Below are 13,528 nucleotides of genomic sequence, written 5' to 3' on the forward strand. Positions count from 1 at the left end.
ACAGAAAGTACTTTTCAGTCAAGGTGGTTTTGTGATTTCACCAGCTGCAAAAATCCAAGGACCGTTACCAGAGTATTAAACCTCTAGGCCTCAGCACCAACCTCTCCTCCCCCTGTAAGCTCTAATGAATCCCAAAGCGGTCCATATCTCCAAAGACTCACAGATTTTGTGTGCTCTGGGCGTGGAGCAATCACTGGAGGCGGGGTAGCATCATCATCATCATCTTCATCCTCTGAAACTGGTGGCACTGCAGGGGTCTCAGACACTGTCTTCACATTCTATACAGCAGAGAAAAGCCAGTTTCATCAGGTCCAGCTGATGTGAGTCTTAAGCTACCAGGATCACCAATCCCCAGAAGTAATCTCATTCAGCTACCCCTTCTCAAATCCGAACCAGCCTCCTAACTCTCCACCTCTGTGTAGCCAGTCCCAGGAACTCAGTCAGTTCCCCCCTTTTTCTTTTAGCCACTACTATCCACTAGTCCCCTGGGGGCTTCCTTCTCCCACCCAAAGCCTGCTTGTGGAGTAGGAAGCCGGCTTACAGATTCTCTACTTGCCTTGCCTAGTCCAAACTCTGAAGACAAGCTCATAGTTCCTTCCCCTAGTCTATGAATTTGACTCTCTTCACTGAACAGGTAACAAAGTACAAAATGTGGGAAAGGGATCAAAAGTTTGAAATTTCACAATGTTTATCAGTATCCCTTACTCCTTTCTGTATTTGACATGGGAGACAGAGAGAGAATGAACTCCCCTCCTGCCTGCCATTTGGAGCCTCTGAAGAAAAGAAAGTCAGGAGTCAGAATGACAGGAGCCAAGTGAAGGAACTTACCTAGTGGAATACTAGACAAGAACTACTGTGTGGGAGACGGGCCTTTACCACATTTGACATACTAAGGGAAGGAAAACCGGCAATCTCATAGATTCTAACAGGGCTGCTGGTGCAGGGCATAACTTAAAAGCTGACAGTGCTGAAGTGCTGAGTGTATGTAAGCAACTAGCTTTGGTGCCAACTGGTGATGAATCGATTGTCTTGGTCTCAAGATTCATCATTTGAAGACTGTGGAGAAAGAGGAAGGGTATAATTTGAGGGGTAACTTTAAGTCATGTTCAGTTCTGAAATCCAAGAGGTGTTTCCCTGTCAAAGCACATATTTTGATATCTTTCTGTTCTAATTTCTTTTCTCCCCACTATTCCACCCAACAAAATTTAACTAGACACCCAAAATGGGAACAAAGTTACTTAGCAACCTCTTCATCATGAGGTGGCCCTGGGGCTCCCAATATGTACTGTAAACATAGTTTAACATGTTTGTTTGCTTCCTATAACTTTGTAGAAAAAGGTACATCATCTTCCTTAGCAACACATTCTGTTTTCCACAGGTGATGGCTTTGGGTGGTAATATTAACAACCACCAGTATCAGAGCACCTGGGTGGCCCAGTCATTTGAGAGATTGGCTCTTGATTTCAGCTCAGGTCATGGTCTCATAATGTGAGTTTGAGCCCCACATCAGGCTCTGCACTGACAGTGCAGAAGCCTGCTTGGGATTCTCTCTCTCTCCTTCTCTTTCTTTGCCCCTCTCCTGCTAGTGATTGAACCCAAGATCTCACTTGCTCGCTCTCTCTCTCTAAATAAATAAATAAACAAATAAATGTAAAAGAAAAAAAAAACCCTACCACTATCAAGAGCTATAGGTTTTTAACCCAAAATTTTACTTTTATCCCTGTGTCCTTAGGCAAAGCTGTCCCACCCTAAGCCACAAGTTTCTTGTCTATAAAATGGGGATAATGATAGCGGCTCTCTGCCTGAGGGCCAAAGGATGATGAAATGAAGTGATATGGGTATAAAAACACTTTGTAAATAAATGCTAAGGAGCTGGAAGGATGCAAGGAATCAACTAAATTATTATTATGTCTAATAACCACAAATCTCTATTTTAACAAAAGCCAGTGCCATCAACTCATGTATTCATTCACTGCGTACCTGGCTCTATTTTAGGCTCTGAGGCTATATATTAAAGAAGAAAACAGATATAGTCCCTGGTCCTATGCTTGCATTTTAGAAGAGAATACAGTCAAAATTAATAACTAAAGTGCCAGGTAGCAATACGGTACACATATGAGAGCAGTAATTGGTTAGGAACGGAGAATATTAATTTAGATAGAATCATTATGGAAAGGGCTCTCTAACGAGAAGTCATATAAGCAGTGGCCTGAATGAATTGAGAGAGCAGGCCACGGGCCTCTATGGGAAAAGAATATTCATGGCAGGTGGAAGGAGTACAAAGATCCTCAGATGGAAACATGCTTGGTGTGTTCCAATACTTCTAGGAGGCCTACATATATTGCTGAGAAATGCTTACGATATAAAACCTGAACTTTGGGTAAAAGCAGTAGGAACCTCTGATGTTCTGGCCCAGGGCTACTTCCATCCATCCCACCTCCAGCGCCATCAGAGTGGGGGTTCTTCCAGGGCAGGGCAGGTTATAACTGCATCATCCAAGGGGGCTCACCTGCATTTGGAGCAGTGGACAATGCCCAGGCCCAGTGGTGCTGTCAGCGGAGGTACCCCCTGCAGAGCTGGTAGCAAAAGAGGCCAACGGCTCAGATCTACTAGCCTGAGACTGCAGTCCTGGATAGGGCAAACACATTCTGGCTAGGGCTACTCACTGGCACAGCAGATATGAGAGGGGCCCCACACCAGTCTTACATGCCTAGCTGTGTGCATATACATAAAAGAATCAAAAGAGCCAAGGAGAAAGGAAAAGCTGTAACAGACTTCAAGGAGATCTCAATAATTAATAGAACCAGAATAAAAGTTAGCAAGGATATAGAAAAATTTGAATAATACTATCAATCAATTCACCCTAGCTGACATATACAGGACATTCTACCCAAGATCTGCAGAATACACATTCTTTCTAACCACATATAGATCACTCTTCAGAAAAGACCATATGCTAAGCCACAAATCACATCTTAATACATTTAAAAGGATTAAAACACATCACATGTATTATTTGACAGTTGGAATTAAGTTAGAGATCAACAACAGGAAAGACGTTTCTCCAAAGAGATAAACAAATGGCCTAAAAACACATGAAAAGATGCTCAACATCATTATCCACTGAGAAATGCAAATCAAGTCAACAATGAGATACCATTTCACACCCACTAAAATGGCTATAATCAAAAGATAGAGAATAACAAATATGAAGGAAGATACAGAGGAATTTGAAACCTCTTAATTGCTGGTAGGAGTATAATATGGAAGAGCCACTGTGAAAAACAGTCTGGCAGTTCCTTAGATGTTAAACACAGAGGAGAACCTGGGTGGCTCAGTCAGTTAAGCGTCCAACCCTTGATTTCGGCTGAGGTCATGATCTACAGTTTGTGAGTTCGAGCCCCATGTCAGGCTCTGCGCTCACAGTGTAGAGCCTGCTTGGGATTCTCTCTCTCTCTCCTTTTACTCCTCCCCTACTCACATGTGCATGTGCACACTCTCTCTCTCAAAATAAATAAAGTTTTTAAAATAATAAGTAAAAAAATAAATAAAATGTTAAACACATATATTTTATTTTACTTTATTTTTTATTTTTATTTTTTTTTACAAATAGTTTATTGTCAAGTTGGTTTCCATATAACACCCAGTGCTCATCCCCACAAGTGCCCCTCTCCGTTCCCATCCTCCCCTCCCCCCCCACATCCATCAGTCCTCAGTTTTTGTCAGCATTCAAGAGTCTCTCATGGTTTGCCTCTCCCCCTTTCTCCCACTATTTCCCCCCTTATTCTCCCCCACTGTCCTCCGTTAAGTTCCTCCTAATCCTCCTATACGTGCAAACNTTCGGGGTCTTTTGTGGTTCCGTACAAATTTTAGGATAGCGTGCTCTAGCTTTGAGAAGTATGCTGGTGCAGTTTTGATTGGAATTGCATTGAATGAAACACATATATTTTAAATAATCTAGAAATATAAGGAGTTAAAAGTGAACATTCCTCAGGATTGCCTCGTAAAGATGGCAAATTGAACATGGGAATCTACATCTTGAAATCTCACTAGAACTATAATAAAGAAACAGTCTTTTAAAGGCATTAAACCCAGAAGAAGGAAGAGAGTAGGAGAGAAGGCAAGACCAGCAAAAAAAGGGAGGCAATGACAAATGGAAGAGCAGTAACTGACTAAAGAGGGCTGAATTCAAAGCTGAAAACCAATCTATTTATCTATGCAGCAGAATCATCAAAAGCACAGGAACTGGTAGCACTGTATACTTCAGAAATTGAAGATGAAGTAGAGGGGAAGGGGATAGTATTTTAGATGAAGTTAAATCCCTAAATCTCTTCCCCTACTCTATACCACTGTGCGGTTGCCCTCCTCACCCCTCGGAGGAAACTGGAGGTCTATTCTCTAGGAGGGAAAACAGAATTTCTGGATTAGGGATGTCAGTCAAATGAAAGACTATCAAATCAAAACCAGGGCAATTAAGAGAATATGCTGAATACTGAGACCTCTACCCGTCTTTCCTTTCTAGGCTCCTAGAATACTAGGAGTCAAACTTTTATTCTCAAAGCAAGAGATTAGAAGATCCTTCTCTGGATCTCACCAGTCTCAGTTCTAAAGATAACATGCAGGAGGTTTCAGCAAATGGTCCAGCTGGATTACTCTATAGTGATACAAACAAAAAAATTATAGTGATGACTGTACAACTCTAAAAGTTTATTAATTTACTTAAAAATTTTTTGTTTTAATTTTTAGACAGAGAAAGAGTACACAAGCATGTGGGGAAGAAGCAGAGAGAGGGAGAGAGAGAGAATTCCAAGCAGGCTCCAGGCTGTCAGGGCAGAGTTTGACACAGGGCTTGATCTCATGAACCATGAGATCATGACCTGAGCCAAAATCAAGAGTAGAATGCCTAACTGACTGAACAACCCAGGCACCCCAAATTACTTTTAAAGGTATACGTTTTATAGTTATAAACTTATAATTCAATGTCACAATGAGCTTAAAATTCTATTAAAGTCTTTAGTACCACAATTATAAATATGGGCATATCCCCAAGGATCACCAAATATCCATAGGATACCTCTAACTTAAGAGGAAGAAACCAAAACAAATGGGGGGCGGGGGGGGGGGAAGGACACCTGGGAAAAATACACTTGNAGGGCCTGAAGCCTGCTTGGGATCCTGTCTCCCTCTCTCTCTCTGCCCCTCCTCCACTCACGCTTTGTCTCTCTCTTAAAAAGAAATAAACTTGAAAAATTTTCTTAAAAAGCCTATCATTCATCTTAGGGATAAGCAAAGATACTGACTCTGGAAACAAGAATAGGATACTTCAATTTAAAAAAAAATAAAAGAGCTCTTCAAAATTAAACATGAAAACAGAAATTAAAAATTCAAAACACAGACTGAAAGATGAAGTTGGGAAAGTCTCCCAAATATCAGAATAAAAATCAAGGCAAGGGAAATAGAGGAAATATTTAAAAAATGGAGAATCAGTCCAGGAGGTCCAAAAGCTAAATAACAGGAGTTCCAGAAAGAAACAACAACAACAACAAAAACCAGAAGAGATCATCCATGAAATAAGCAAAGCAAATTTCCTAGAACTGATGGCTTGAATTTCCAAGGCTGAAAGAGTCCACAAAGCCACTTACAAAATAAACAGATGAATATAGGGATATAAATATGAAATTTTAAAGCAATGGTGATAAAGAAGATGCCACAAGCTTTTCAAGTGAAAAAATAAAATAGGCCAGATACAAAGAAGCAGGAATAAAACAGCTTCAGACTTCAATAGCCAATGCTGAAATCTAGATGACAAAAGTGCAATGTTTTTCAAATCCTGATGGAAAATTATTTTCATTCTAGAACTCCAGACTCAGCCAAAGTATCAATCAAATCTGAGGGCAGAATAGAGATGCTCCATTTTGAGACTCAGAGGACATTAAATATTTACTTCCCATTTACTTTCTCAAAGCTACTGGAAGATGAGCTCCACCAAACTGCAAAAGTAAACCAAAAATGAGGAAGGCACAGCATAAAGAAAACAACAACACCAACACAGAAATACAAAGGGACTGTCAGGACAATGGTGAAGAGAGATCCCAGAACAACAACTGTTAACTGCAAGAATTTTAGTCCTATTTGACTTTTCAATCTAATACTTGAGTAATAGTAATTTTTAAGTGAATATTCTTAATCACCATCAACTCTGGAAGTAATTACTGCTACAATTTGGTGTTTAGCCTTTCAGAGATTATCTGTGAGTGGTAATCACATCTGTATCTTTGTATGTCTTTATTCTGACCTCATGCATTCTTGAGTGCTAGTCTGATTAGGCACAGAATTCTTGGTTCTAAGTAATTTTCCTCATACCTCTGAAGATACTGCTCCTTTGCCCACTATTGCTAATGAGGAAGATTAGGTGTATATTCTCTTTGAAAGATCTGAAGATCTTTCTCTTCACTGTTGGGTCTCTGCAGTTACCTGACTTGATAACTAGTAGGCCCTTTAATCTGAAGAGTCATGCTTCTTTTTAGCTGAGGGATTTTTCTTCTATTATTCCTTTGATTATTTTTTCTACTTTCGTGCCCCAGTTGTCTAATTCTTCTTGAATCTCCTTAAGTAACAACCCTTTGTCCCTTATTCCCCTATTTTCCTCACTGTTTTTATAGTTTGTGTCATTAATTCACTCTTATATGCATTTTTTAATCCTCTGGATTTCTTTAATCATAGTCTTAATTTTCTAAGAAATCTTTTTAATCATCTAGTCTAATAGCACTGTTTTTGTGGATGCAACATTTAAAAAATATACCATATATTTTTTGAAAATTCTTTGAGTTATCTATTTCCTCTGGGGCCAGTTTTACTTTCTTTATCTGATCCTTCCCTTTAATGCTTTGTTTCCTTGAAGTATCTAGGGACCCTGGGTTCTCTATTCATCCTTATACGTGAAAAACTAGACTGAATGGTGTATATAAGTAGCATGAGTTTCCTCTGCAGTTGTGAGCCTGTGTTTCCACTGTCCCCTCCTCTGAATGGAAGGTCTTATGCAGTCTCTATGTGAGTTATAGAGTCTGTATGTGGTTACTGGCAAGCATCACTTCAGGGTATGTTGGCATGGAAGAGCACGGAGGACTGAGATTCCTCTTCTCCCAATTATCAAAAATATCTCCATCTTGGGATGGAGAAATTTAATGGATTTGCTTCCACTACAGAACTACTTTTCCTTTCCTCCTCTTTCATACCTGCTGTAGAGATCTGTAGTTAACTCAGGTTCCGCTCTGCTTCTCTCTTAGGCCCCTGTACTATAGCAGGAGTTCTCTTCAAGTAGGCGTTACTTTCTTGACAAAATTATCTGGCTTAAGCTTAGAATCAAAATTCTGCTACCTTTTGCTCACTTTAAGAGGAAGACTGCCCCTTCTGTTTCAAATGCAAAATTTTAGTTAATTTACTCTTCAAGATGATCCAGGACTCCTTCCTGCTTCTTATATGTATTCTTTCAACTACTCTTATCTTCCTAGAAGTTTCCTCTTCCACATACTTTAAGCTGTGGTTTCTTCTGCTCTCATCAATCTGATCTTCGCCTTCTATCTTCTGTGAATTTCTGGCAATGGTTTATTTATGCTCTGTTTTTGTTTTAGAGCATTGTTTTGTATTCATTTTTTAAATATATCTTTTCTGAAATTAAGAAATTTGGGATAAGGGCACCTGGGTGGCTTAGTCGGTTAGGCGTCCAACTTCAGCTCAGGTCATGATCTCACAGTCATGCGTTCAAGGCCCACAATGGGCTCCATGCTGACAGCTGGGAACCTGGAGCCTGCTTCGGATTCTGTGTCTCCCCCCACCTCTCTCTCTGCCCCTCCCCCACTCATGCTATGTCTCTGTCTCTCAAAAATAAACATTAAAAAATTATTTAAAAAAGAAATTTGCAATGGCAAGAGAGATAGATACATGAATTCATTCAAGTACTCTGATTCAATTTCCAGAGCAATCTTTCAAAGATGTTAATTTAGACTAAATGCATATCCAGCTATATCAATCTCCTATATAAAAGACTTCCTTAGCTCCAATACACAGTTCAAGGTTTTTGGCTTGACATGATGGATCCTTTACTTGACTTTACTTTTGTTCATGCTGCTTCAGACAAAAGAGCATTTTCCTTTTTTCTGCCTGGTATCATTATGTGTGTTGACCTGACAAGATATCATAAATCCCTGTTTACATGTTCTGATTCCTCCCTAAATTGTGAAATTAAGGCAAAGACCTTACCAGTCCTTGATGCCCCAACACCCAAAGAGCCTATCACATAATGCTATTCATTTTATAAATGAGAATTCAAGCACTAACATGCTATAGAATCTGAAAGCCAGACCTCAAACCATTAAGCCACAAGTAACAAAATTTTAGTGCTAGAAGGAACCTTAAAGATGTTTTTTAAATGAACAAATCATTAGGGATCAACAACTCTCTGCAAACTTCCCTGCACTACCAGAAGAATAAGTTACTATTTCAAACATGATCCCCATCATACACTATTCATACCTCTCTTGAAGCCCTCATCCCTCTAGTCTGCTGTTAATTTTACTCTTCAAGGACTAAGATAGTGCATATTCATTTCTGTATCACCAGCACCTGGGCACAAAGAAGGTGCTAAGTAAATATTTATAGTATGAATGAATAAGTGTATGCTCAAGACAATGGGATTTTGTACTGGTTTCTACTACTACTTTATTCAAGGGTTGGGAGCAAGTCACTTAATCTCCAAGTCTCAACTTCGTAACCTGTGTTATGGGAATAACAGTCCCATCCAATTACTTCACACATCAAGTGGCATGATCTATATGAAATCAATATGGAAAATAATGACATGCTAGCACAAAACAAACCATAATGCCCCATGTAAAACTAGTAAAGAAATACAGAATACTGAACTACAGGAGAAAATGTTATGAATTGAGGGGATGTCCTTGATAGCCTGAGTAGTTTTAATTTTAGATAGTAAACCAGCACAGGTATTTATCAAGCAGGTGTTATGCCCTCTGACCTATGACATGAGCCCCAGGGCTCCCTGCTCCTCATGAATGAATAACATAGCTATGACTTTACTGTAGTCTCCTTTATAAGACCTCTCTGACATCATCTTTCTCAGTTCCCTGTCACAGTGAAAAGAATCCTGGACTGGGACTCAGAAGACCCTAGTTCTAATCTGGTTCTGCCACCATCACTAGTTATGAGTTTGAGGAAAGTCTGTTTTTCTACCTGTGGAATGGGGATGGATAATGCCTTCTTCACAAGGTAAACTGTTAGGACTAATCACACTAACCATAAATAGTTATTAAGATAGTGCCTGGCACACATTAGCCACTCAATAAATGATGACTATCACTCCTATAAAAGCATAAACACATATGAGCCACAAAGCACAGCTCATCTTTGTTCAGGCTCCTTCTTCAATAATTTACTGCTCAAAAATGGGGAGAAACTACCAAAGATCTTAACATTTACAAACTTTTCCCCCTCCTTCAATTATATCTCTTTCATTTGATGAAAGAAAGATTATTCCACTGCTTTCAGGGGGAAAGCAATGCAGACTGGGAATCAGATACCCTCTGCCATTAACCCTTCTCTAGTTTCGTTTTATCATCTATGAAACAATGAAATAATCCACGTCATTAAACTCCCGTGAGGATGAAAGAAATAGTGACTATGACAGGCTCCAATATGCTACAAATGTACTGGACATGTGAACATTTTTTTATGATTGATAGGAATGCAAATGACTCAAGTAAACCAATGTCTACTGCTGGAAGCATGGATTTAAAGTATTTTGATGGTGACTCAGTATTGTGTGAGAACTTACTATTCCCCTGCTTAAAATTCTTTAATAGCTTCTCATTACCCCTTAAGATAAAGATAAAACTTCTACATGACCTGACCTGCCACTATTCCTCCTCATCATCCACCTCCAGTCCATTCACACTTCACATTCCGATCATAACAAACTACTTGCAGTTCCCTATTAAAGCATACCCTTGTGAACCTCCTTGTCTTTGCACCAGCTATTTTCTCTTTGTCTGGAATATCCTCATCTCTCCTTAATTCTTGCCCTAGATAACAAACTCTTTAAGCTCAGACTCTACAATCAAGATGTTTTCTCTTAAACCTCCAACCGTTCATTCTGTAAATGGTTACTTGTCAGATGCCCTGGATACAGCAATTAACAAGTCAGACAGAGTCCCTGGCCTCATGAAATTTTAGCACACTGTATGTACTGTGTGTGTAACTGTTTGTGCCTTCGTGGTGCTCCTAAGACTGGGACACTCTTAGGAGTTGGGACAATGATTGATTAATTTCCATATTGTCACTCTTCCACACAGGATCTGGCAGAGTGGAGATTTTGTAAATATTTAGTAAATCAATATGACAAAACCACCTCTGTCTAAGAGAAAACACCAGGTGTAAGGAATAGCAGTATACTCTTACACAAATCACAGCTTACTATTTGTAAGACCCTTTCACACACCAACAACTCATTTTATCTGCTCTGAAAAATGGAATTTGTAAATTGAGAGAGGCAGAGAGAGACCTTTAAGGTCATCTAGCTTCTTTTTTTTTTTTTAGGTTTTTATTTTTAATTCCAGTATAGTTAACATACAGTGTTATATTAGTTACAGGTGTACACGAGTTTTCAACAATTCTATACATTATTCAGGGCTCACCATGATAAATGTACTCTTAATCCCTATCACCTATTTCACCTACCTGTTCCCCTTCCCTATGGTAACCATCAATTTGTTCTCTTATAGAGTCCGCTTCTTGTTTTGTTTCGCTCTTATTTTTTCTTTGTTCATTTGTTTTTTAAATTCCATATGAGTGAAATCATACAGTATTTGACTATTTCTCTTTGTATAATACTCTCTAGCTTCACCAATGTTGTTGCAAATGGCAAAATTTCATTCTTTATTAATGCTTGAATAATATTCCTGTGTGGGTGTACTGCATCTTCTTTATCCATTCATCTATCAATGGATGCTTAGGCTGCTTCCGTAATAATAAATAATGTAAATAATGCTACTATAAACATAGGGGTGTATGTATCCTTTTGAATTTGTGTTTTTAGGGGCACCTGGGTGGCTCAATTGGTTGGGCATCTGACTTTGGCTTAGGTCATGATCTCACAGTTCATGGGTTTGAGCCCCACATCGGGCTCTGTGTTGACAGTTAAAACCTGAAGCCTGCTTCAGATTCTGTGCCTCCCTCTCTTTCCACCCCTCCACCACTCACTCTCTTTCTCTCTCTCTCTCAAAAATAAACATTTAAAAAAATCTTTGAATTTGTGTTTTTATAATCTTTGGGTAAATACCCAGTAGTGGAATTACTGGATTGTAAGGTAGTTCTATTTTTAAATTTTTGAGGATGAGATCATCTAGCTTTATTTTCCAACCAATTCATCAGTATAATATGCCTTCAAGTGACAGGGATTCACTACAATGTCAGAGGACAGAATGAATGACATTAAATGAATAGAATTGGCTCCCTTCAACAATTAGTCCTAATCCTGGTTTTGTAGACCATACCAACAAAAAAGAGGGAATTCTCTTCTAAATTTAGGTATTCGAAGACATGTCTAGGTGAGGCAACATTATGATTATGATTCTCATTTTGTTGATGAAAAAACTGAAGCCCAGAAAGGCAAATTGGCTTTCCAAGGTTCAAAGCTACAGATGAAAAACTGAGTCTAACCAGTTCCAGTTCCAAGGTTAGGATTTCTGGAACACTAAAAAATTAAATCTGGAAGGGATACTTAACTGTTTATTAAGTCCAAGTTCTTTACCATGTAGGTTAAGAACTATGAGGCCTGGTGGGGTGGGGGCAGTGGCCAAGATGAGTTTCTTTCAGCCCAGGCTCTGCATCTACCACACTGTCTGGATCGCTAACCACCAGGTCTGCCCATATCGGAATAAAGAAAATTAAGACTTACCAAAGTGTTAGATGAATTATAATCCTCAGCTGATTTATCTGCAAAGTGAAGAAGACAAGGGACTCAGTCAGTAAACAATTACAATTAATCCATTTTTGAGGGCTAAGGAAGCCTATCCAGTCAAGCACTTGCCGTGAGATTAATAGTAGTATTACTGGTACTAGGGGCCTGAGACCATGCTAAAGCACATTATATACATTACCTTCTTTAATCCTCACTACAGTTCTGAGTACTATTATTATGTCTACTTTTATAGATTTGGAAACTGAGGTTCAGAAAAGTTAAGTAATTTTCCCAGGGTATAACAGGTTAAATAGGAGTCAAGATTTGAATCCTGGTCTAATTCTAAATACTATGCTAGAACTGCCTCCACATTGTCAACTATATCATCATCAGGTCTCAATGGTCAAGGAAATTTCCTGCAATCTAAGAAAAAAGGGAAGAATTTATGTCCTGAGCTATCCATGACAAATCATGACCAGTTTGTGGCTTCAGCTTTTAGAAAGAATCCTTCTACATGCATCTTTTCCCCTGCTGGGAAAGAGAAACTAAAGTTCAGGAAAAGAGAAGCATTAATCATGTCAAGTCTAATTTAGGGCAGAGTTTTATTTCTAAGAACAAATTCAAACTTCCTCAATGAGGCAATTACCATAGTTCATTGATTCTGAAATGTAAATTTTTTACGTTAACATCTATGAAACAGAGATGTGTCCTACAATCAAAGGCATTTCATGGTTTAATTAGCAAATTTTTTTCGTTAGTGGTATATAAAATAATGATGCAGCTTGCAATTAATGATATCTTAGATTTAATGAAATATGAAACATAGACTCAATGGAGATCTTAGCAAGAAAATAAGTTTAAAAGCCAAGTATTATGTTTGGTTTTAGTCTTTAATTCCTACAGGCCTTAGATGAACCTGACTTAGCCAGTTCAACACCAATGGAATTAAGGAGGAGAAACATTCTACCAAATTCAACATATTCTTCACCAAGAACCAAGTCCAGAGAATGTTCAAGATCCCAATTCTATCATATAAGAAAGTGTCAGGTACAGCTTCTTTGGTCCTAAAACAAATCATGAACCCACAAGCTATGACAATATATTCTTTTTTTTTTAATGTTTTTATTTATTTCTCAGAGAGAGTCAGCATGAGCAGGGGAGGATCAGAGAAAGAGGGAGAAACAGAATCTGAAACAGGTTCCAAGCTCTGAGCTAGCTGTCAGCACAGAGCCCGACACAGGGCTCAAACTCACAAACCGTGAGATCATGACCTGAGCCGAAGTCAGACGCTCAACCGACTGAGCCACCCAGGTGCCCTGACAATATATTCTTAAAAACAAACCCTGAACAGCCAGCTGTACCTGGGAGAAATCAAATCAGGATACACTCTAAACATAATTCCATCACATATCAGTTGATTCACCCTGAGTAAATTATTCAGTTTCTCTGAGACTAATTAATTTCTCTGAGTCTGTGAACTGGGGATAATAGTCCTTGTCATACCAAACCCCTAAGGCCATCATGAGAATCAGTGAGCTAACTCGTGTGCAAGCA

The 13,528-nt window shown here is 38.9% G+C and overlaps 1 protein-coding gene across 2 annotated transcripts in view; it reads right to left on the bottom strand.

Annotated features, from left to right (window-relative positions):
* PAK1 (p21 (RAC1) activated kinase 1) overlaps positions 1–13,528 on the bottom strand; it is an 87,455-nt gene that overhangs the window by 32,572 nt on the left and 41,355 nt on the right. For both annotated transcript variants that reach the window (XM_077767531.1, XM_077767530.1), the window contains exons 5-6: positions 11,972–12,009; positions 162–278 (exon numbers count right to left, since the gene is read on the bottom strand). In XM_077767531.1, coding sequence (XP_077623657.1) covers positions 162–278; positions 11,972–12,009 — 155 coding nt within the window. The remainder of the gene's footprint in view (positions 1–161; positions 279–11,971; positions 12,010–13,528) is intronic.

The sequence above is a fragment of the Crocuta crocuta genome, unplaced genomic scaffold (genome assembly GCF_008692635.1).
Source record: "Crocuta crocuta isolate KB4526 unplaced genomic scaffold, BGI_CrCroc_1.0 scaffold561, whole genome shotgun sequence".
Classification (NCBI taxonomy): domain Eukaryota; kingdom Metazoa; phylum Chordata; class Mammalia; order Carnivora; family Hyaenidae; genus Crocuta; species Crocuta crocuta.